Source organism: Microcebus murinus, chromosome 1 (assembly GCF_040939455.1).
Source record: "Microcebus murinus isolate Inina chromosome 1, M.murinus_Inina_mat1.0, whole genome shotgun sequence".
Lineage (NCBI taxonomy): Eukaryota > Metazoa > Chordata > Mammalia > Primates > Cheirogaleidae > Microcebus > Microcebus murinus.
This window is the reverse complement of record NC_134104.1, coordinates 107,610,395-107,635,219: the sequence shown is the minus strand read 5'-3', so window position 1 is coordinate 107,635,219 and position 24,825 is coordinate 107,610,395. Positions and strand designations below refer to the sequence as shown.

At 44.5% G+C, this 24,825-nt stretch overlaps 2 protein-coding genes across 2 annotated transcripts in view; one reads left to right on the top strand and one right to left on the bottom strand.

The window, feature by feature from the left end:
* The window catches only part of SELENOT (selenoprotein T), a 113,590-nt gene extending 109,782 nt beyond the window's left edge, over positions 1 to 3,808 (top strand). Inside the window, exon 6 of the mRNA XM_076004656.1 lies at positions 3,720 to 3,808. The gene's annotated coding sequence lies outside the window, so the exon portion shown is untranslated. The remainder of the gene's footprint in view (positions 1 to 3,719) is intronic.
* A 177-nt stretch (positions 3,809 to 3,985) lies between these two features.
* On the bottom strand, positions 3,986 to 22,629 carry SIAH2 (siah E3 ubiquitin protein ligase 2). The gene is made up of 2 exons (XM_012782856.2): positions 21,601 to 22,629; positions 3,986 to 5,581 (listed from the first exon to the last, which is right to left on the bottom strand). The coding sequence occupies exons 1-2, from the start codon at positions 22,015 to 22,017 to the stop codon at positions 5,024 to 5,026; spliced, it is 975 nt and encodes a 324-aa protein (XP_012638310.1). The 5' UTR covers positions 22,018 to 22,629; the 3' UTR covers positions 3,986 to 5,023.
* Positions 22,630 to 24,825: the final 2,196 nt, after the last annotated feature.

Here is a 24,825-nt window from a genome sequence, read left to right as displayed (position 1 = left end):
ATCTTTCTCTGTTACAAATAGGCAGTGTTTTTGTTGGTGATCTAAATATGTGAAAGCCAAAATGAATAATGATGTGATATGGAGATGAGGCATGGACTCTGCAATGGGTTCATATCCCAGTTCTGTTTCTTACCGGCTGTGCCAGTGTAGGCGAGTTACTTAAACTTTCCGAGCCTTAATTTCCTCAACTCCAAAATTGGGATAATGAGCCCTTCTTATCTCATAGAGGACTAAATGGGTTAAAACATACGAAGCACTTTGCACACAATAGGTGTCAAATAAATGGCAATGCTGTGATCTTGGTGGACTTTGCAAACTGGTCTAATCTTGTTATCCAGTTCCCTGCAGGCCACAGGAACCTTGATCTGTGCCAGCTGCAAGGATCATCAAACAGATCAGAGTCTGCCTTTGATCTCAATGTCAGGTGACATGATGACATAAGAAATGTCAAGGCACACAGAGCCTTCAGACCAGCGTTTCTGTCCTTGCCTAGAGAATGACAGGGGCAGAGAAACCCTTTATTTTCTCCTTTCTCTAGATTGTTAGAATATCTCCCCATATCTGTTCCCTGCCTACCTGTGCAATTTCCCCAGTGATTTTTGGTAAAAAGACAGAAAACCTTAATCCTTAAAGTGTTGACTTCACTGCTGCAATCAGACTAGTCTGTTAGTAATTTGTTCAATCATATATTAACTGAGTGCCCAGCTGCCAGGGACCCAGGGATGAACAAAAACTTCATAGTCTCTATTACCCTGAAGGTTGTCGAGGGGAGGCAGGTGCTGAACAAATAAAATATACAATTGCAATTGTGGTGCTTTGAAGGAAAAGAACAGAGTGCTCTGAAAGAGAATATTGAAGCTCCACGGCACCATTCATTTTCATTTCAAAAGAGCCTTCTGATTGCTACGGGTATTATGGACTGGAGCAGGCAGGAGGGAGGAGGGCAAGCCATCAGGGGCCCTTCCAGTGGTTTGTTCCAGGCCGTGGCAGTGGAGATGGGGATCGAGTTCCCTTCATTATCGTGAAATGTTGGCTCATAGATTTAATAGTTTTATAATTTTTCCCCTTTTACTTAATACAGAAGACACTGTATCATCATAGAAAATTCTAACTAGGAGTATGGTTTTGGGCCAGTGGATTCCTCTCTGTAGGTTTTTTTATTTATTTTTATTTTTTTTGAGACAGAGTCTTGCTTTGTTGCCCAGGCTAGAGTGAGTGCCATGGCGTCAGCCTAGCTCACAGCAACCTCAAACTCCTGGGCTCAAGCAATCCTTCTGCCTCAGCCTCCCCAGTAGCTGGGACTACAGGCATGCACCACCATGCCCGGCTAATTTTTTCTATATATATTAGTTGGCTAATTAATTTCTTTCTATTTATAGTAGAGACGGGGTCTAGCTCTTGCTCAGGCTGGTTTCGAACTCCTGACCTCGAGCAATCTGCCCGCCTCAGCCTCCCAGAGTGCTAGGATTACAGGTGTGAGCCACCGCACCCGACCGTGTAGGTCTTATTTATTTATTCTGTAAATGATAGTAGTGGTGGGTGTTGGTGTCAATGGGGTGTAAAGTTCTTTCTGCCTTGCCATTTGGGGACTCTTAAGACAAATGAACAGCGGTCATAAATAGAAAATTTTAAGCTTCAATGGGCTAGGCACGCACAGTGGCTCACACCTGTGATCCCAGCACTTTGGGAGGCGGAGGCGGGAGGATTGCTTGAGGCTAGGAGTTCAAGGTTGCTGTGAGCTAAGATCGTGCCACTGCACTCCAGCCTGGGTGACAGAGCTAGAGAATGTCTCCTAAAAAAAAAAAAAAGAAAGAAAGAAAGAAAAGAAATTTTAAGCTTCAAATTAGTAGTATAAACAGAAAGCTTAACAATACAGAGAATTAGATTTCCTATCCTTTAAGCACTCTTGCCTTCCTTTTCACAAGTCAACCTCCCAAAGTGCTGGGATTACAGGCATGAGCCACCATGCCCGGCTGCATTTTTTTTTTTTAATATGCTGCTTAGTGGACCAAGTAATGAATTTTGACAAATGCCTATCATTATATTTTAAATTGCATTTGCAATTGGAACAATATAAAAAGGCATTTCAATTTACATAATCTTTTTTGCTGTTTTCACTTCCTCATTTTTACATTTTTTATTTTTGAGACAGTCTTGCTCTGTCACTTCAGCTAGAATGCAGTGGCGTCATCATAGCTCACAGCAATCTCAAACTCCTGGGCTTAAGTGATCCCTAGCCTCAGCCTCCCAAGTAGCTGGGATTTGGGAGTACAGCAGATGCCACTGCGCCCACCTAATTTTTCTATTTTTAGAAGAGATGGGGGTCTTACTTTTGTTTTAGGCTGGTCTCAAACTCCTGAGTACAAGCGATCCTCTGGCCTTGGCCTCTAAGAGTGCTAGGATTACAGGCATGAGCCACCATACCTGGCCTTTTACTTCCTCTTAAAACAGGGAACAACCTGGGGATTTTTGCTTATTTTCTGGCAGAAAATTTTAAGCAAGTCAGAGCCTCTATAGACTTATGTTTCCACATTTTTGGTGACAGATATTAAAGGAACTCTGGAAAACAAGGGAGGCCGAGGCGGGCAGATTGCTCGAGGTCAGGAGTTCGAAACCAGCCTGAGCAAGAGCGAGACCCCCGTCTCTACTATAAATAGAAAGAAATTAATTGGCCAACTAATATATATAGAAAAAATTAGCCGGGCATGGTGGTGCATGCCTGTAGTCCCAGCTACTGGGGAGGCTGAGGCAGAAGGATTGCTTGAGCCCAGGAGATTGAGGTTGCTGTGAGCTAGGCTTACGCCACGGCACTCACTCTAGCCTGGGCAACAAAGCGAGACTGTGTCTCAAAAAAAAAAAAAAAAGTTCAGAGTTTTGTTGCCTACAACTTTATTTTCATTTGTTGAGTTGTAGAAGCATGTTTAAGTGGGGAGTTATGAAGCCTGAATTCTAGAATCAGTGCTGCCACTAATGCACTGTGTGGCTGCTGGCCTATTCCTTTACCTCTTTGGGCTGACATTTTGTGCTTTTGGAGTAATTTGTGTTCACTACTTCTTCATGGTCTTTTGTTTATAGCTTTACCCTTTGTTGACCAATCAGCCCCAACTTCGTCCATCACAAATACAAGAGGGTAAGATGTGGACGAGAAGTGATGCTGCCAAGCTAGCCAGTTTACACACACAAAACCTTGCCTGGGTGCTGTGCAGGCTCCTGACAGCCCTACCTGGACTAGCTCTGCCCATGAGGGTCAAAGTCTATCTGCACCTGGGTCCTAGTTTCACCTCCATAGATCCCTCTGTTCTGGCTGGAAATGTGACTTTCTTAGTGATAAGAGTTGTGCTTTCCATTCATCCACCAAAATTGTTTTAAGTACCTACTTTTTTTGCGGGGTATTGTTTTTCACTTTTATTTGAAAAATAGCCTAGAAGATAAGTTACTTTAGCAATTCCTTAAGTGCCAGAATTCTATGCTGGCTAGAAAGGTACCACTGTATTTCAAAAACCAAAAACAACTCTAAAGCCATCACTTCCACCTGGTGCTATGCTAATGAAATTGGGCCACTGAGGTAAGCAGTCTTCAATCCTTACTGAACATGTGGGGCTAATCTGAATTCTTTTGAAAGTTTAGGGTTGGGACTGAGGGTGTGGGTCGCATGGATCAACCCCAGTACTCTGGACATCAGCACTAGCTAAGTCTCTTCCTTCTGATTCTGCAAGCAGGAGCAATCCTCCTCTTACACAAGTGCTAGACTGCCAAACAAGGACAGCGCCGGGGAGGAGACCTGCAACACCAATGACTGACATGAGCTGGGACCCCAGTGCTGCCACTGGCCTGCACCATGACGTTGGGCTGATGACTCTTTCCCACGTGGCTACAGTGAAAGCTCCAACTGCAGAGGTAGTGAAGAAGCTTCATTGCACCTGCACTCTATTGAGTCAATGCACAATAAATACACAGGCTTCAATTAGGAAAAGGAAGCACAATATTCATTTTTGGAAAATATTTATTAAAAAACTAAAGTGAATGTGGCAGAAAACAAAAACAAAACCAACACGTACCTTTAAATAGCAAGCATAGGACACACTGGTTATATAAAGCTTTCCCAATCCTACCGATCTAGTCTTTCACACCAGCTACAGTCAGGCAGGGCTTCTCAGGGAAGCCAAGTGTAAACAGGTCATCTGTACCAGTGGTGAGCGGAAACTAATGACGTGAGCATTGTCAATGGCCATGTGACTTGCTTTCCTGGGCCGTCCACCCAAAACACAAGAGTGACCAAACCTCTTCAGTGTGTTCACGAGGATCTACAGTTCTAGTTTTAATTTGAGGGTGGGGGGGATGTTAGGGGATGAAATAGAAAGACAAACAGTATCAGCTGAGGGCAATCTTAAAGCACCTTTAAAATCTGGACTCTTTCCCACAATTTAACCCAGTAATTCGCAAACTTTCCTGTTGAAAAGAATCACCTGATGAGATTGTTAAAGTCACAGGCTCCCTACGTCTGCAATTTTAAGATGAGCACTCCAGGTGATTCTAGGCATATTGGCCAGCCATCCCATCTGAGAGACACTATTTAAAATGCACCAAAACAATTCCTACCTGCTAAAAAACACAAGTAAAGGGGTCTGCTGGCTGTCACTGTGCTTTTGTCAATGTCGAGTGGCTGATGGAGGGAGGCGGACAGGAAGGAGCCTCCAATTTCTAACATGCTCATCTGCAGCAGCCCTGAGCAACCTGTCAAGTGTTGTTTCAGGAAGAAAGATTTAATGATAGAGTTGATTTTAGATCACAGAACAGCCTCTGGATCATCGATGGGCCAACCCCATTCATCCCAGGTTAATGAACTTTGTTGGGCCGATGCCAGATGGGAAGCTGCTGTTCAAATGAAACACGGGGAATCGTGGGTCCCTTGTGAAGGGTCCCTTGTGAAGACATATGGACTAAAACATCTATAAAAATCTTTATTAAACATAGAGCACTATGCCCAAATAATTTTGATGGTTTATGAAAGCCACACGGTGCATCACGGACAACATGTAGAAATCGTCACATTGATTCCAAGGTTCCCATTATCTGCAAAAAGATGTGCTATGGCTGTGTCAAAAACAAGGCAGTCACTGTTCATGATGGCTGCGGCCACACCATCGTGAATGGACCGGGGCGTGGCCTCCCAGGTCAGTCTCCGCCGGTTCCCATTCAATTCCAGTCTGTAGGCAAAGTTCTCGGCTTGCTTGCGGGTGCCGATGAGCAGGACGATGGCGAAAAACTGCTGGTGGCCTTCGTACTTCTCTTGTTTCTCCAGCACCAGCATGAAGTGATGGCCGAAACATGACTGCATCATCACCCAGTCGACGGCCCCCGGCAGGTTAATGTCTGTAGCTAGAAAGACGATGTCTTCTCCCTGAAGGGTGGTAATGCTCTTGTGGGCATGCATGAGATGGGACATCACGGCTTCCAGGGACCCCTGCCACTTGCAGGAAGCACCAGGACAAGGGCAGGAGTAGGGACGGTATTCACAGATGTCTTCATGTTCTGGCTTCTCCGTATGGTGCAGGGTCAGGGAACAGCCCGTCGTGGCATACTGCAGAGACAGAAGGAAATACACTGAGCCATCGGCCTTCTCAAAACGTCTCTTGGTGCGACCCTCTAAGACTGCTGGGAATGCCCACTCAGGTTTCCTGGGCTTAAACTGTATTCTTATCTCAACTACTTTTGTTCAAGATGAGTGAAATATTCAAAACTAAACATCTCAGTCATATTCATCATCAGTGTTGTCATGCATGAAATCAAGGGCATTTCCTGAACCAAGGTGTTGGGCAAAGAATATTATATTACCTCCAGGCTAGTTTTCACATAAAGACAATTTCAAAAATAGTATAATTCTTTCTGTTGTCCCCCTAACTCCTTCCTGGTTCAAACTGGTGACTGGCAGGCAGGCCGGCCGTGGGGAAGGCTGGAATGACTAGGCTAGGGCAGAGGAGGGCTGGAGACCCCTTCACACTGCTAGAAATATTACCCACCTTCTCCTTTTAACCTTTTCTCTGGGAGGTTTTGCCCGTAGTTTTTGGGTGGAAGGAGATCACATCCAAGAAGACTGCTTGTCACTTTGATTCCAGCCAATGGAGGTTCAGATGAGAAAGGCCTAAGCCCTTTCTTGCCCCAGACCACTTCCTCAAGTCCAAGGGCATGCCACTTCACAACCAGGTACGTCAGGCTGTTAGGACAGGCCCAGAAGGGAGGGGTACTGGACGAGTTTGCTGACACAGTCAGTCTGCCCCTCAGACGCTGCTTTAATAGGGTAAGAACGAAACCTTATTCTTGCTGCACTCAGGATGGCAACCCGAGGGATAAATCACACTCAGCGTAGCAAGAGACCACACCAAGGAAGTGGACTTTTGCTCCCAGCTCTCACAAGAATGACAAAGTTAATTCCTAGATACCAGATGGAGAATCAACCCACAAGTAGACACTTGCCCAGAGTACTATGTTGTCTTGTAAAGAATTAAGAAACCTGAATCACCTTTTCAAGTGAAACCAGGTGTCAGCCTTATAGCCCTGGAGCACAGAGTGGCAGGTAAACTGTCTGGCTTACGACACTTGAATGTCCCCCATTCCCTGAGACATGAATGCACCAAATAAGGCCAGGGCCAGGTCATTTTTCTAAGAGGCTAAAAAAAAAAAATATTCAATTGCTAAAAAATCCCCCCAAACGAAAACACCACAGTAGATTTGCTTCTCCATACCCTGACTTATAGAATAACCTCCTTGTAAACCTTAAGAAGGTCAAATGCTAATCTTGACAGATGAATTTATCACCAACAACAAGCAGGTACTGAGCACCTTCTCCATGCAAGACGCTAAGCTGTAGTCACTCGGAGGATACAGGAGCAAAGATGACAGCCTCCACTCAGAGAGATTAGTCTCCTCTAATCAGGAAGAAGAGTGGCTTAAAGAAAGAAATGCAGCTCATACCTCCCCACATCCCCCGTACCTAAAGCGGATTATAATCTTCAGTAGAAATTGGAAGAAATATTTCACTCTTACTTTGCCCACAGGAATTGTTTGTTCATCTTTTTTAAACCATGCACTAATTTTTAAAGCCTGGGTGTAAAAATACTTAATCAGGAGAAACACATTTATTTATCCACGTATATTTACACTTTGTGTTCCTAACTTTATAAACCACCCCCTCCAAAAAAAAAAAAAAAAAAAAAAAAACAAAAAAAAAACCAAACCCCAAATCCCTGTTAACTGTGTTTTAAATCTAGGATGTAGCCAGGAATACAGAGCCTTCTGATATTCTTGCCTGAAAGATGGGTGAGGCATTTCTGTCCAGAGTTTAAAAACACACAGTAAAAATAGCAAGAACTAGCCCAGAGCCTGGCAGATTCTCTGGCTGAAACAAGCCCTCACTACCCGAAGACGGTTCAGAATGAGCTGTTTGCCACGGCTGCCCAGGAATCATCCCAGGAACAAGATGAACTTAGGCCAGTGGCACACAGAAAAGTACCACCTGCACTTCTTCCCAAAGCTCCGAACCACCCCTTATTCATGGACTCAACATCTACGACAAATATGTACCATCTAGCAATCATTTTAGAACTTTTCCCAGTCAAGTAGGAAAATTTATATTTGGAATTATTTGGTTTGCTTTACAAGTCACACAGTCAACACTTCCTTCAACACAAATATGGAGAACAGGGAACCTCCCTGGACTACACAAACAGAAAAGGCATTACTTTGCATTTGTGTGGACAATGACATTATGAAAAAAGATCTTGCTACATTTTGTATTAAATACATTTTTAAAGCCTTAGGTACGGTACTTACTCTGCTTTTTCTAAACAAGCTGAACTTTAATGCCTATTTCTCTCTTTCTATCATGGGTAAGGTTTGTGTCTTCATGACCACTGGGGCCACTTTTATGATGGCTGGATTAGAGAAAAGATCTACTTTAAACACACATACACAGTCTCCCGTGCTGTTTCATACTTACAAGAGTCTTGGAGTGGTTCTGGAAAGACATTCCAGAGCACGATGGGTGTCCCTGTCACCTTCATCAGGGGCTCTCATCCAGGGATCAGAGAGAGGGCTTTAGGGGTCTGTGAGTTCCCCAAGACTGTATGTAAAACTGTCTAGGTGCCTCTGAGCAAAGCCAAATCTCACCAGTCCCTGGCCTAGGGTTTGTGTTTTCTTGAAAAACTCCAAGGGTTTCTGAAGGTTGCTAGGGGCACAAACCTCTATGCTGGAGCACATAGAGGGACTCAGCTGTGGGTCCTGCCCTTGCGGTGTTCCAGTTAAGAGGGGCCATAGAATAAACTTAACAACAAACAACTCAAATGCGTCAGAAACGAAGTTGACTGTGCACAAGAAAACCAGAAGGGCGACAGGTGATTTCAAAGTGGGGCAGGGTGAAGAAAAAAGGGGTGAGGGCAGCTTTGCTATGGACAGCTGGACTGTGGATGGAGTTGTCCCATGTGGTTCTAGCACTGGGGAAACAGCGGGGATAAAAGCTAAAGGAGAAGGCAGGGACTTCACAAACAATTCAGTTTATTTTCAGGTTTTCTCCGCTGGCACTACTGACATTTGGACCAGATAATTCTTTGTTGTGGGGTTGTGCTGTGTATCGTAGGATGTTTAGAAGCATCTCTGGCCTCTATTCATTAGATGCCAGCGGTAACCATGCCCTGCCCCTCAGTTGTGACAACGAGAAATGTCTCCAAGCATGGCCAAGTGTCTCCTAGGGGCAAAATCGCTCTGGGCGAGAACCACTGATTCTGAGGAGAACCGCTCATTCCAATTCTGAATAAGGACAAAACCCGGCTTCTGGGCAGCCACAGTCACAGCTGGGAGGAGCCCACGCCAGCAAGCAGGTCCAGCAGGTCACTGCCCCGCCCACTGGGCACTGCCAGGACAACTTTGAGAATGCCCGCCCTGACACACAGCCAGAATCTGGCTGCTGGCAAAGCGTGGGGATAGACCAGGGAGCTGGTTCTACCCGTTTTACCGACTCGAAGCTGGAGGCTCCCAGAGCGTGACTAACTGGTCAGTGCCTCGTGGTCAGTTGTGGCCACACCAGGAATAGAGCCCTACGTTCCCAGGCTGCCCCTCCAGGGCTCTCTCACAGCACACCGCAGCTCAGGAGTCAAACAAAGAATATTTTGAGAAAAGGGAACAGAATATCTGCCTTCATCCACAGCCCCAACCCAACACATACAAAACTCAGAGTCCACAGATACACTGCTTTTGGAAGTAGGTTCTAATATTAACTTCTTCCTTGGCGTGCAAGCAGAAAAACAGCCCTGAAAGCACCACTCCCTTAGGAATAAGGCAGCAGCACCTCACAAATAAGTAACCAGCCATCAGGTCCTCCCGGCCTTCTCTGGCATCAGGCAAAAAGTCCTCAGGTTTCACTTTTCACACTCTGGCTAGGGCTGGGCCCTCCAAATGTGATGGGGTCAAGGGACTTCTGTGTTTGAGCTTTCCAGGGAGGGCTTTCCTTTAGACACCTGGTCCTTAGCTGTGGCCTCTTGTTACTGAGAGAAAGCACCAGGGCTGGTTTGCAGAGGCTGCCTGTGTATCTTGGGACAAGTTCACAGCTATAAATGAGATTTCTCCCCAGGGAAATATCTGCTCATTTCCCCCAGGGGGAATTAAAGTAACTCTCTAAAGAAAGCACACACACTTACACACATACACACAGAGAAATGCAAAGTTAAGGAACATAGGGAGGTGGAAGATGATCCAGCAGAATGAGAAAAAAAATGTTGAAATCCCATTTCTGACTTTTTAAGGAACTTTTCATGTTGAAATGGCTCAAAAGTCTTGTGCAAATGTGTTCTGCCATTGAAAGGCAATGAGTAATCTGGAGCCTTATTTTTTAAGTCTTTACAGAAAGCAGTAAATAGTTCCCATTCTTTCCCTGGGCTTGGGGTTTGAAGGTTGTATTTAAGTTGGAATTTAGGCAGGGTTTTTCTCGTTTCGGCATACAAACCCTTTCACATACAGATACAAAGAGATACGTCAGAACACATTCAAACATGAGACACCTGTTATTTACCTAATAAACACAGTCACATTACATCTGCTTATGAAATGAGTATAGAAGCAAAACAAATAACCCTTCTTGGCTGGGGTGCTAGTGAAGGCCATGGATGCAGTGAGTGGTTTAGACCAAGTCATTTAATCTCATTAAGTTTGATTCCACACAATTCAAGAACGATCTGCTGAACTCCAACAATCAACAATGCACTACAATGGAGGTGCCATGCACTCCCCGGTAGAGGCTCGTCCCTCTCGGGAACTATGAGGTAACCACCCTGCCTAGACCTGCTTATCTCCTAGGAAACAGTTGAAATTTATTAGCAAAATATCTACCAGTGCCTCAAATGAGAATGTCTCAAGAAAAACAAAGCACAATCAATATTTTGTGTTAATGATCATAGACTTGGGAATTAAATCCAAGAAATGACCTTGTCTTGAAGTAAAAGCAAACCGTGCTTTCCTTCAATCTAAGTAAGCTGTAATGATCACAAAACGCACACTGGCTGCTAATGTGATGCATGACCCTGGCCCGAGAAACCAAAATTGCTACAAAGGACATTATGGGGGCAATAGCTGAGATTTGAATATGGACTGTGGATTGGATAACAGAATCTACTACTGTGTGCCAAATTTCCTGATTTTGATAACTGTGCCATAATTATGTAAGAAAATGTCCTTGTTTCTCAAAGAAACACAGTGAGTTATTTAGCAGTACAGGGGCAGGAGCCTGCAATTTGCATTCAAATGGTTAAATATATGGAAATATGGTTAAATATATGGAATGGAAAGAGCACAGATGACAAAGCAAATAGGGTAAAAAGGAAACAACTGGTAAACCTGCATAAAGGCTATATGAGAATTTTTTTGTACTATTGCAACTATTGTGTAAATTTGAAATCCTATCAAAATAAAAATGTATTAAAGAATCAGGGACTGAGTTAGCATATTTATCCTTTATGGGATATAGAGATTTCTTATGCAGAGTTGGTTGAATAAACTGTTATCACAATAGTATTTTTTTAAAAAAGAAACTATACTTTTAGTACATTTACATGTAAATGCAACCACAGTTAGTTTTTCTTTTACTAAAGGCCCTTTGGGATTCACTTTAGTGAACCAATACAATTTTGCATTGAAGACATAAATTGTTATACTAATTAACACTTCGTTTGTCATCACAGAAGACAAAGCATTCTCTATTGTCCTCTGATCTTTCCAAAGGTTTGAGGGGCCCTGACAAGTCTGCGGCCTTGGCATGTGGTTTCTGGCCACTAGAGTTTCATTATCCACCACCTGACATGGTCCAAGGTAAACTCCTACTCCAATCCAGAACCATCTGAAAGATGAGCTCCAGGAATGAAATTTACCCACCTAGCCCCCTTCTTTTAGTGCTAGGGAGGTGAACCCAGAAGTAGAGCTATGGGAATTCAACAGGAAGGATGAGTTCCTGACAGTGTAATTTATTCTGTATGTTCAGCAAATAATTAGGAGACTATTGGCTGAAGTCTCTGTCTTCTCAACATTCTTTAGACTCATTCAAATGGGAATTGCAGCTAAATCTAGTATAAATCAACACCATGGTAAAACTTTTCCATTTTAACCAGCAATTAAATTTTACCACTTTTTAAAAAGGACTTCTATCAATTCAAGCTAGCTTCTTCATGATTAAAAATGTTTGCCTGCCCCCAAAATACCAATAAACAATCTCAGGTTATTTTCTAGTTAATTTAAGGGCCTATTAATTTTATTGATTTACTGATCCATTGCCTGCTTCTTGCCAACCCAGTATTTGTTGATAAATGAATAAATACTAGGTTTATCTGCAGAAGATGGAATGTTCTACACCATATTAATTTTACTTTAATTAGATGTTTTACTGTAGAACTTAACATTAAAAAAATTCAATAGACCTTGAGATCATGTCAGAAAAAAATATTTATTGTTAGTTTAGATTTCAGGCACTATGAATTTGCTTTGTCTTTTTTGATAAAGGTATTTCACTTATTTTTACATAAATATTTGGGATGAGGGACTTCATAGCTCTTCTGAGATCTTACATAGACTGGGAAACATCATCACTGTTGTCCTGATGGCTGTATGTTCCTCTTGCTTAAAATGTGTTTACAATAATGGTAAAGTAGCTATGATTAGAACTCAAGTACCCAGCGTCCTGTGTGACCTTGAGCCCACCCAGCCACCTCTGGGTCTATAAAACTGTCTATGACTCACTTCTGGATTGTTATTAACAGTGGAAGAATTGTAGACTCCTCAAGTTAATCATGCTCAGACTTGAGCAACAGTAGAAAGCGAAATTTCTTCTTGTGACTTAATTATAATACTCGACTTACTTGCATCTGTCTAGCATCCTTCCTCTAAGAAGCTTAGCTTATTTTCATGTAACTCAAACGGTAAAATTCCTTAGCTCCACTATGAGGCAGTACAAAGAGATAATTACTGACCAATATTGCATCAACAATTTTACAGATAATAATATGAGAAGATAATATTACTCAGCACCAGAACCATCAGTGTCATCAAACAGCAGTGAGACTAGGAAAATACTGTTAACTTTACAAACTTTCCTCTGGGTATGGCAATTCTATTAATAATCAAAATCTTGGGCTCAAAAATTCATCCTTTTTGACAAAGAGAAAGTTGACAAACTACTGTTGCAGCTAATTTTCTTACTAAAAGGTGTCTTCGTGGTGGAATATTTTTGGCATGATTATTGCAGAAATTTGAGAAAGTCCTGCTATGGGGGGGAGCATGTGTTTGACCTTACAAAAGCCCTATTTTTAATCTTAGAAACTTTAAACAAAAGTTGACTTTTGACTATGTATGTTTTTCATCTGTCCATAGCCAGAGTTAGCAGGAACCACTCACTGTCTTGGAGAACCAGTTTTGTGAGGTCCCTTCAGAGCATGCACAAGCAAACAAGAGCACCTTTAGAGTCAAAAGCTTTACGCCACGTGACCGGTGTCCTGCCTACCCTTTTCAATATGCCCTCACTCTTCCACGACCTGTCCCCACCTGCACAATCACTTAACTGCAAACAGCTCCACTCCCCTCACCTGTCTTTAATTCTGGACTAAAGCAACTGAATTCACCAGAAGACTTAAGTGGTAGGGTTGTAACATTAGCAAGTAAAAATACAAGATGCCAGTATCTCCCAGGCAATATTTGGTTATGCTTATACTCCCTATCCCCCCCCCCCCAAATTATTGTTTATCTGAAATTCAGATTTAACTGGGCATTCTGTGTTTTATCTGGTCACACTGGTAAGAGAGCCCCAGTACTGCCATCCTTCCAAAAGCCACTAGTGGAGTCTGGAATGGGAAGGGGAATCACTGTTAGTCAGCAGCGTGGGGTGGGCTGCAGCAAAGGCAGGAGGCTGTAGTGAAAAAGACAGTGTGTGTGTGTGAGATTACAAGGCCCACACTGGTGTTTCTGCTCCCTGAACCTACAAACTGCATGAGCTTGGGCAAATCTCTTACGGGGGACACTCACTGTGTCCTATCTCCTTTACAAAGTAATGAGAAAAATAACATAAGATAACACACCTAGTTCAGGGCACCTATCAGCAAGGCCAGCTAGGTTCTCTACAAGCAACTCTGCTGGCCTCCCATATAGCCTCCTTGTGACCTGCCATCCCTTCCTTCTTCATGGGCAAGCTGCTGCTCATCCTTCAGAATACATCTGGCACCACCAAGCAGTGAGGTCTTCAGACTCCTCTCTGCACATCTCACTTCAGAAGGGCTCTGCCGCCCTGTCGGCACGTCTGTCTCCACCGTCAGACGTGGTTTCAGAAGGATGGGAGGGGTGAGTGGAGGTAACAGCTGGTGAGGCAGGTGGGTTGTGGGAAGGTGATGGCCTGGAGCTTCAGGAGATTCCAAGACAAGAGAGGGTATGATCACAAGTTAGCGGGCAAAGCAGCAGACAACTCTGGCCTGATGTTACATCAGAGAGACAGAGCAGGCAGCAGCATTAAGAAAACCAAAAGGATAACACCCAGTACTGGTGATGCTGAGAAGAAATGGGCACTCAACTGTAAATAATTCCAAGGGAGAAAACAATTTGATTCTACTATTAAAAGCTTTTATTTCTGCATATACCCTTGGACTCTACCAACCAACTTCTAAGAATTTACCTTTAGGAAATAATTATTTTCTTATGCACAAGGATTAAGTTATACTAGTATTTATTTATTTTTTATAATCTCAGAAAACAGAATAAATGACCACAAACAGGAACCTAAGTAGATAACCCTGGTACTGTTAAAGAATTGCAATAGTATACAGCCATTAAACATGGCTTTTTATTTTTTTTTGAGACAGAGTCTGGCTCTGTTGCCTGGGCTAGAATGCTGTGGCATCAACCTAGTTCACAGCAACCTCAAACTCCTGGGCTCAAGCAATCCTTCTGCCTCAGCCTCCTGAGTAGCTGGGACTACAGGCACGCACCACCATGCCTGGCTAATTTTTTTTCTCTATATTTTTAGTTGGCCAATTACTTTATTTTATTTTATTTTAGTAGTGATGGGGTCTCACTCTTGCTCAGGCTGGTCTTGAACTCCTGAGCTCAAACGATCCTCCTGTCTTGGCCTCCCAGAATGCTAGGATTACTGGCATGAGCCACCATGCCAGGCCTAAACATGGTTCTGAAGAGTATCTATCCATGTAGAAAAGCAGTCATGATGAGTTAGATAAAGGTTATGAAGTAGTATGTATAATAGGATTCCTCATCTCACCAGCTTTTTTTTTGAATGACAAATTCCACTGATGTAGAAATAAGTTTGCAAGGACATATGCAAAATGGTATAGTGGTTATTTCTAGGTAGGAGGATTATGGAGGACTTGAAGTTTATTTTACTTTCTATATGTTCTACATTTTATTTTATTTTGTTTTGAGACAGAGTCTCACTTTGTTGCCCAGGCTAGAGTGAGTGCCGTGGCGTCAGCCTAGCTCACAGCAACCTCAAACTCCTGGGCTCAAGCAATGCTACTACCTCAGCCTCCCGAGTAGCTGGGACTACAGGCATGCACCACAGTGCCCGGCTAATTTATTCTATATATATTAGTTGGCCAATTAATTTCTTTCTATTTATAGTAGAGACAGGGTCTCACTCTTGCTCAGGGTTCGAACTCCTGACCTTGAGCAATCCGCCCACCTCAGCCTCCCAGAGTGCTAGGATTACAGGCGTGAGCCACTGCGCCTGGCCTATATGTTCTACATTTTAAAATAAGGATCATAACTTTAGAAAAGATATAATATATAAAATAAAATGCATATAATACATATACTTTAAAATGTTGCTTAATCTAACCAAGATTTCCCTTTTAAAAGAAATGAGGGAAAAAATTCTCATCACTGAAAAACCAATACCAGGACCAGCTTACCTAGCTCTCTGAAAACCATATGTGATTAGGAGTAGGGAAAAGAAGTTCAGTGGGAAAATCCGTGGGAGAAAATGAGAAAAATAACCATTTTTTCAAGTTTATGACTGGGCCTGAATTCAGACATTGGCCATTTGCTTTCTGTCAGCTTCTGACTGTGCACATTTATTTAGTGCCAGGGCTGTGCTAGCCACCTCACATGAATTATCACAGTGTTTGATCCTTACAACACCTTATCATCACCCCATTTTACCAATGAGCCACTGAGGCTTGGAGAGGTCACCAGCCAGTCACAGTGGGGACAGAGTCAGGGTTTGGACCAGGAGGTACGACTGGAACCTGCCTTCAAAACTGCCAGGGAGTCAGGGGGGAGGAGGAACCCAAAGACACTACCTCTGTCGATTCAAACTTTTAAAATAGTGCACAGGCCCACACATTTAACACAGGGATATTTTTCATCCATCTCAATAGCATCTGTGGCCAAAAACTGGGAAGGAGGTAATCCTTTATGTCATTAATGCTACATAGTCTACACACATAAAATCTTTACCAAACTGGAAACGAGGAAAACAGCAGTTTCCTAATTTTCAAGAAACTAATGGAGAAAGATGGGCATCTGGGGCAAAGTTGAGAACTTCTCATAAGCCTCAGAAAGTATACTCGACAGCTTAATCTAAAGATATATTTGATCAGGAAAATGTTCTTACTTTCCTTTTCAAGGTGTCCAGAGTGGAACCACATTCTAATACCGCACGTATGATCACGCCCTGCACACTACGCCAGCAATACACAGTGGCTCTGAATGCTGGCATTCAGTCTAGCAAAGGGGGCCGCTGTGCCCCTTTCAAGGAGTGAGGCCCTTATGGTTTTGAATAAGAAATGCCATTTCTCACAAGTTTTGTCAGAAGCACAAATCTGGCTCTTAAGACATTTTACATTGAGGTCTTACTATGGTCACGTGTATACAGTACCTTTCTATGGGGCTTCAAAACAGGGATCTAACTCACAGCACGGGAGAAATCTAACTCAATCTCAGGCTGGTATTTTATAGGCCAGACCTGCTGTAACCTTAGGGAAGCCTCCATTCTGGCTGTACTAAGGATCAACTTTAACAAGGATTTATTCCATTTCCAGGTTGTAGTGACCTGTGAAAACTTTTTGGCCAGTTACGTGTAGTGTCAGCATTAAACATTAGTACTGCTGTGTAGTATTCTAATGCTTCTGTTTTATATAATAAAATACAATAAAAGCTGTACTGTCAATTTTGTTCTTTAAAATCTTGAGTGAGCCCCGGGGTTAAAGTATGTGGACTCTGGTGCTTGCCAGCTCATTCTATGCTTTTATGGGTCAACCTTGTTCATTTCAGGCTGTAGTGAGGCCTGCAGGGACAATTTCCAAAGTAAATGATTTTGTCTTAGGGGAATTTTTGAGGCTAAGAAGAAAGCTTTGAAACTGTTTTAGGCTAATCGGCTTATACTTCTAGATGATCACCCATCACCTTACAAACACCTCAACACCACTCATCTTCCATTTGAAAAGGTGAAGCAAAAGCCCTCTATAGCTCTTCTAATCTGATCGCAGAGCACACCAGCTAAGTGTTAGCTCCATTCTTTATAACAGATGAACAAACAAGGTCAGGGAAGTGAGTGGACTAAAGTCATACAAAGCCAGGATGAGAACCCAGTTCTTCTGTCTCCTGGCTAGTGCTCTTTTTCCTGGGACTGCTTACTACATTCCAAAATTTTAGGGTAAGAAAGAACCCTGGTATCATTTAGCCCAACCTCTTCTCTTAAAGACCCTCACTTGGATGCAAGCCCCTCACTTTGTTTGATCTGAACAAAGTCAAACATCTAGTAACTAAGAGGACATTTCAGCTGTCCCGGTGGCCAGAATAGAATATTGTCTCGGCAAAATAAAGATAAAAAGAAAACAAGTTACAAAAGCTACTAAATCACCTATCATTGGGACGTATTATTGTTCTGAAGTTCATGTATGGCAAGAGTTAAATGAGAACTTGCAGGCTCACAGAATGCAATCTACAGGAGAACCAGATCAGAGGCTGCACGTTGGCAGTTGGAATTTGGCCTGGAGACATGGTTGGTTTGGCCTGCAAGTGCTGGCTGTCCATGTGGATTCAGCCAATGTTAGAAAAAAAAAAGGTATTTAACATTGAAAAAAATCTAGATTTTTTGGCTTTTCTTGAAAAAAATCTAAAGGTCTGGCATGGCTGCACCCAACCCCACCCCCACCAATCAGCCAGAGCTGACTGAGTGTTGCCCTTTGGAGGTGGTACCTGTCCCCCAGCTCCCTACCATCTCCCCGACCCTGAGGCCATGTGTCAGATGCCTCTCTCCCTTGCATTACCTAGTCCCTGCTGGTATTTAGAGTTTGTCTCCACTGGACTAGATAAGGTCACACCAAGGGACTTTTAAACTTTCAACTGTGTTGGCTGACCTGACTTGGTTTTATTTATATTTGGTTTCTTTAGGAACAAGGACAACATTGTCACAATCCAACAAAAGGGAAGAGTTGTCTGGCTGGCTGAGGCTTTCAAAGTCAATAATTATTTGGAGATATGCTATTAGAAACTTAAAAGATACAGTGGAAAGAAAATGTATCATACTCTAAGTAGGCTGGAGTGGATTAGCATTTCCCACACTTATGGAGAGAAATACTTGGCTGATATCAAAATACACTGTTGAGTGGTAAAACAGACTGTGTGGTTGACACATTTGTGTCACTTCTCCCCCAACACCCACACCCTGGGGGATGGAGTTTGCGATCTGGGAACAGGATGTCAAATTTCTCAGGTGTAGAATAAACCATAGAATGGACTGAAAATACCCCAAGTGGAAGAGTATACTCTAATAAACATATATTTTTTTTTCTAAAAATAAGGAGACGAGCTAATAATGCATGTGGTACCCTGTATCAAAGGGGCTGGCAACACTCTAGCCTTTAATTAAGTGGCTCCACACACCTCTGTACAGTAGCTATTTGGCAATACATCCATTTTTGGCCAACTGAAGCATGAACAGTCCACAGCTGTGATGAAATCTCCCAAAATATTAGGTTTGTAGGCTTCCCTCTGACCCTGATCTTTCTACTTCACATGCCCTACAAAATCCCTGCCAATGAATTTCAGAGTGAGTATGTATGTTGCCATGTTGGGGCAGTCCCATCAGAGGCCCATCTGGTGAACTCATCCAACCAGATGGTTTTGTTACTGGTGTCAACTTTGAGCTATGATTTGGAATCTTGGAGTATACACTCAGATTCAAAATCCCTACAAAAACTTTTGTGCTATTCCTACATACAAAAGATTCGTGCCTTAGGGATACAGATGCATGGACTGGCCCACTTACTAGCTATGTGACTTGACAAGTCATTTCACATTTAACCACTCTATAGGCATGGGTTTTCTCATCTGAAGAAAAGGCAAACGAATAAAAGCTGACCCGTGCAAAGTAGCTGGCACACAGAGAGCATTAATAACATCCCACATGGCCTCCCTTCTTCTCATGGAATACTAGAAGCTACAGGTCCTAACGAGCCAGACAGTTTCATCCCTAAATTTATAGATGAGGAAATCAAGGCCTTCAAAGGGGTCTCTCAGGCAAACAGTGGCAGTACCAGGCAGCTCTTGAGACCTGAGCTCTAGTACTTTACTCAATATTGGTTTTCTCCTATAAGCCAGCCCATGAGAGATTCTGAGAGCAGGTGGGGACAGTGACAAGGCAGTCCCTATGATTGCTACGAGCCTCAAGCTGCAGGCCAACAGGCTAGGTAAACAGACCTACCCTGTTTTAAATTTGAAACAGGCTTTACCACTCCCTATGGTTTCCCATCTTTTCCAAGTAACATATCTTGGTTGGCTGCTGGGCCTATGTATATGTCCCAGTTTGGTTTATCCACACTAACTGGCTGAGCTGTCCCATCAATAGCTTGCATTACTTGTCAACCAAAGGTGAGCATACACACTCCAGCTTTGCAAATCTCAAACACAAACACACACAAAAGTGATCTGAAGATCATATTCTAAGCTTGGTTCCTGGTCTGTAGGTTGACCCTTTTAAATTTTAAAGGGTTGACCCTTTTAAATTTTAGTTTGCAAAGTGATGTCTCTGCTCAACAGCATTCTTATAGAAGAGAGACCTGGAAATCACTAACATGTGTACAAAGGCTGAGTACCCCTGCTTCCCAAGAGAACTCTTCGAGAATGACTTCACTAGCCTGTTATACATTAGGAGAGAACATACGCTTCCATAGGAACCAGAGTTCTAGATTCTGAAAGTGAAACTTCACACTCCATATAGCAGGTTATAACTGTTTCCTTCCCTTTCTCTTGGGAACATGATTCTCTTCTGAGATTGCCTTTTGAAAATAAATTATGGAATACTGACTGATATCAAATTCTCATCTGTGAACTGTAATTCACCTAAAGCCATTTCTTCTATTAGTCACTTAAGGTTTAGGAGAAAGTGAACAGGTGAGAAGATGGCTAGGAAATCCTGTGGGGCATCCCCCACCCCCACAATATATCTCAAATGTCAAATATCCACTCTATGTCAACTATTACCAAACCTTCTCTGACAACTAGGCTGCCACCTTCTTCATGATCCTAAGAAAACTATGGAAATATTTTATCTAAGTCTTATGAGAAACAACTGGGCTGGGTGAATTAGTAAACATTTTATGAGGAGGGGATGAAAGTAAAGTAATTTATTAAGGTTGCCTGAAACCCCACAGTCCAAACACTGATTCAATCCCTTATTTGAAATAATGCTATTTTAAACTCTGTGGCAGGGCAGCAGACCAAATTAAATCACTCATTTTACTGACCTGAGTCCCAAGCCTGAATTCTCAGTTGGATTATTTTTAATTTAAAACTGAGCTCTTGTCCTATAAAATAAGCAGCACCAAGGAGAAATGCAAGACAGCCTACATGGCGCAGGAAGCAGAGCAGTTACTTTTACAAAATACGCTCAAAATTATTAATGACACTATTTCACTTTTAATTTCAAAAAATGAACTTTACAGTACAGCTGTAGGTTATAATGGGGTAATATAGAGAGGCACGTCTGTGAAATTGCTCCTGAAGATTTCTAAGTGATAGATGTGGTGCACAAATGTTATAATATGACCACAGAAGGCATTACTATGTAGCCATTTAAAATACAATGAGGTCAACTAGGCTTCAGACATTGAAAAATGTGTGATAATATGAACTTAAAGACAGCAAGTTGCAGAAGCCATTTTTGGAGAAAAACTTGTATCTGTAAAAAAAACCTTCCTGACACACTGACATCTATGATTCTACATTTAGCTGCGAGGGTGTATGTATATATTTAAAAAGTCTATAAAGATACATACTGAGCTTAACAATGGTGGGAAAGAAAGGGAGAGGTCATGGTCTTTCATTTAACTTTTCTCATCTTGGTGGTTTGCATTATTCGCAAGGGCGTTGATAACTTTTTAAACTAAATTAACAAAGTGATGGGCTTTGAAGAACTATAACAACAGCTCTTGCGTGCCCTTGTTCATTTCTTGAGTGACTTTGTTTTCACCCCACTGATTACAAAGATTCAGCCACAACTCCTCAGTCCTTCCCAGTCCTTGGAAGGCCAGGAGAGGGAAAGGCGTGGTTGTGGGGTTTTCTTGTAGCTGAAGGAAAACAGGCTGTGGGCGCCTTTTTTTTAGCTTCACTCCCTAGAGCTCCCACGTGTCAGGGGTGAGCAGACAGCAGGCGCAGGGTGCAGGAGGAATCCAGTACCAATCTTGCCAAGCCGAGTCTGGTCAAGGATGCGTTCAGCTCGCGCATTTCCTCCCTCCTCAATGCCCCCAGTCAGCTTCCCCGTCCAAGTTTTACTTGCGCGGGCAGACCCATTGAGCACACGTCTGTAAAGGACGCAGGCACCAGGCCAGGAGAGCTACGGTGTGTTCCAACCACCAGCGAGTGCCAATTAATCTGAGGCCAGGACTTGGGCAAATGTCAACCCTGAGCTACTCCCAAAGTGGACAGGTGGGCATGGGGGAGGGTGGACAAAGTATAATTTTTTTTTTTTTTTTAACGAGAGAAGATGCCACCCGCCTTTCAGGGCCTTCGAGTGGGCTGGAGTCCGGAAGGGGCCGGGAGGAGACGGGAGGGCCGTGCTGGGCTTACCTTGCAGGGAAACAGGACGGCCGAGGCCACCTTCTCCATAGCCAGGTTCCTGATGCTGGGCGTCAGGGCGCCCCTGCACGTCGGGCAGCAGCTCAACTTCTGGCGGCATTGGTTACATACCAGGTGCCCCGCCTGGCACTGCAGGATGGGAGGCAGGACATAGTCAAAGCAGACCGGGCACTCGAAGAGCGAGGTCAGCTCGTGGTGCTGCGGGGACACCGGGCCGGCCCCGCCACCGCCGCCAGGGCCCGAGATCACCGCCGCCGCGGCGGGCACCGCGGACGAGCCGGGGCCCGCAGCCGAGATGGTGGCGGCGGCCGGGGGCGCAGCCGGGGACGGAGCGTGCTGGGGCTGCGGCGGCGGCTGCTTGCTGCAGGGTTTGTTAGCGCTGGGGCCGGTGGAGGACGGGCGGCTCATCGCGCTCCGAACCAACCATGGAACTGCGGGCGCCTGCCTGCCCCGGGGCCGCCCGGGTCAAGGCGGTGCGCGCCCCGCGGGCAGCGGGCTCCGGGGCAACGCCACGGCGCCCAGCCCGGAGCCGGGCGGCGGAGACGATCGGCACCGGGCAGACAGGGGGCTGGGCCCGCTGACGCTCTCCGCAGTCCCCGGCGTTCCGAACTCGCCTCTGCGTGGGACCGCGCGCCGTGCCCTCCTCTCGGCGGCGTCCCGGCCCCGAACCCGAGCGGTGCGCAGAGCCCCGACCCACCGGCTTCGGGAGCAGCAGCTGACGCAAGCCCCGGGGGCGCGCGCGGACGTGACGCCTGGACACGTGTGCGGCCGCCCAGGCGCGCGGGGACCGGCAGAGCCACCCAGCACCCGGGCGCGGGCTCCGCCCGGCTCCAGCTGACTGAGCAGGGGCCGCCTAGCGCGGGCGTTTCCTGCTCGGGCTACGGGCCCGGCCTGCGCTAGTGAGCATGCCCGGCTCGCAGCCACCGTGCGGGGTCGCCTTTTCCGGGTTGGGGAAGGGGCCGCCCTCGGGAAGGCGTCGCCGAAGACCCAGGACCACACCCCGGGGATCTTGGCCGTCGCGTCCCTGGGCTCAAACCAGAAGGGCAACTTCAGGCGGGGTGGGGGCGGGGGCGGGGGCCGGGACGGAACGCCAGCCGGCAGGGGAGGGGCGGGGGCCCAGGACTGGTCGGAAAAAAGTGAGAGGTTGCTCTTCCCCGGGTTGAGTCACCAGGGCACAGGGGAGGCGTCCGACGCGGCGAGCTAGGCTCTTAGTCTGGAACACCGGGTCGAGACGAAGAGCTTTGGGCGGCAGCAGGGCAAGGGGCTGGAGTTGGGTCTGCAGCCGGCACAGAACCTACTGCTGTACTGTTGAGGGTGGGGTTGGACCCTAAGGGGTGAGGAGGAGGTAAACTCCCTTTATTTCTTTACCTGCCGACCTGGCGAAAGCTTCAAATGAGCGCCTTTGACTGGTATGGCAGGCCGGGGAGGGAGCTCATTCATGCACAGCTGTAAAAGGAGAGTTTGAGATCATCGCAGAGTGCCAGAGACGTGAGGCCTAGGAAGACAGTGGGTGACCCTCCGGTATAACGCGCTGCGTCCTCCTTGCACAGTCTTTGTTGCGAGGCGTAAGCACTCGCCCTGCGCGCCCAGGGGAAGCGCTAGAGAGAGCATGAGGGCCCACAGCGAACCACATGCTAATTTAATGTATACCGTGTGCTCCAAATTGAATTGCTTTTCTGCAAACTTTGAGCCAAAGACATTGGAATTTGGGAAGGGGCTACCGAAATCGGATATTTTGTGTAGGAGAGACAGAGGTAAGGAACAACTCTTAGGAATGAGTGAAAAACGGTACCCTCTATCTGCTTTGCCATATGTGTGACTTTGGGCAAGTTCTTTAATTTCTCTGGGCCTCAATTTCCTCATCTGCAAAAGTGGAATAAAAAAAATACCTATCTTGTAGGTAGGATAGTGAGGATTAAATGAATGTAGTATATACCAAGCTCTTAGAACAGAACCTTGCTCATCATATGCACTGTTTAAATGTTAGCTGTGTTTTTAAAAAATATCATTAGCGAATGTTTAATTTATATATATATATATATATATATATATATATATATATATTATTTTTTTTTTTTTTTAAGACAGTCTCACTTTGTTGCCCAGGCTAGAGTGAGTGCCATGGCATCGTGACTAGCTCACAGCAACATCAATCTCCTGGGCTCAAGCGATCCTACCACTTCAGCCCCCCGAGTAGCTGGGACTACAGGCATGCACCACCATGCCTGGCTAATTTTTTTTGTATATATATATTTTAGTTGGTCAATTAATTTCTTTCTATTTTTAGTAGAGACAGGGTCTCGCTCTTGCTCAGGCTGGTTTCGAACTCCTGACCTTGAGCGATCTGCCCGCCTCCCAGAGTGCTAGGATTTAATATTAATATTAGTGAATATCAGTGAATAAAATCTATCCAAGAAATAATGCTGTTAGAACTCAGGAAAAATAAAGTTTAATGTTATAAAGGGCTTCTAGAAATACTACATGCATGGAATTGGTGGAATTTGATCTAAATCTTGGAAAAAACTTAATAGGTATAGATATTGTTTAATCACTCAATAAATGTTTCCTGAGCATTTATTATGTGCCGGCTACTGTTGAGGCTCTGAGAATGGTTCTCATTCAGTTTACATCCTACTTAGGGAGAAAGGCCCAATAACCAAGCGCTCACGGGAGAGGATGCCACAGGAGGAAGTGGAGGTGGGAAGGGCATTGTAGCAGGAGTGAAAGAATGTGTTTCAGGAGTGCATTGAGACTTGGGGGGATGTAATGGCAGTTTAGGGGTATGGGGCTAGCACATGGGAACTTCAGTTGGCTTAGTAAGAGATTTACCTCAGTGAGAGAAGGGTTTTTTCAAAACAATAGGTTTTTTGGAAAGCTCTTTAGTAACATGGCTGAACCTGAGTTTTTGGATAGGTGCTGTGGGGAATGTAAATAAATAATAGCTAATATTTAGAGTGCCCACTATGTGGGCATAGATGGTTTTAAGTATTTTGCAACAACTCTCCATGATGGGTACTACTGTTATTTCTATTTTACTGTGTAGGAAACTCAGACGTCGGTTAATTTGCTCAAGATCACACAGCTGAGAATACTGGAACATGCTCCAGAGCCCTTCTTAACTACTAGTTTATATGCCACTCGATTATGCCGACTCCTACTTATAATCTGGTTAAGGAGTTAAGATTAGCACACTCAACAGAGTCAGAAAACAGTTGC

Excerpts from the sequence above, each read along its gene's own strand:
- SIAH2 (XM_012782856.2), bottom strand. The coding sequence starts at position 22,017 with ATGAGCCGCCCGTCCTCCACCGGCCCCAGCGCTAACAAACCCTGCAGC. Across the intron at positions 5,582-21,600 it reads CCGTCCTGTTTCCCTGCAAG|TATGCCACGACGGGCTGTTC; the intron begins GTAAGCCCAGCA and ends CTGTCTCTGCAG.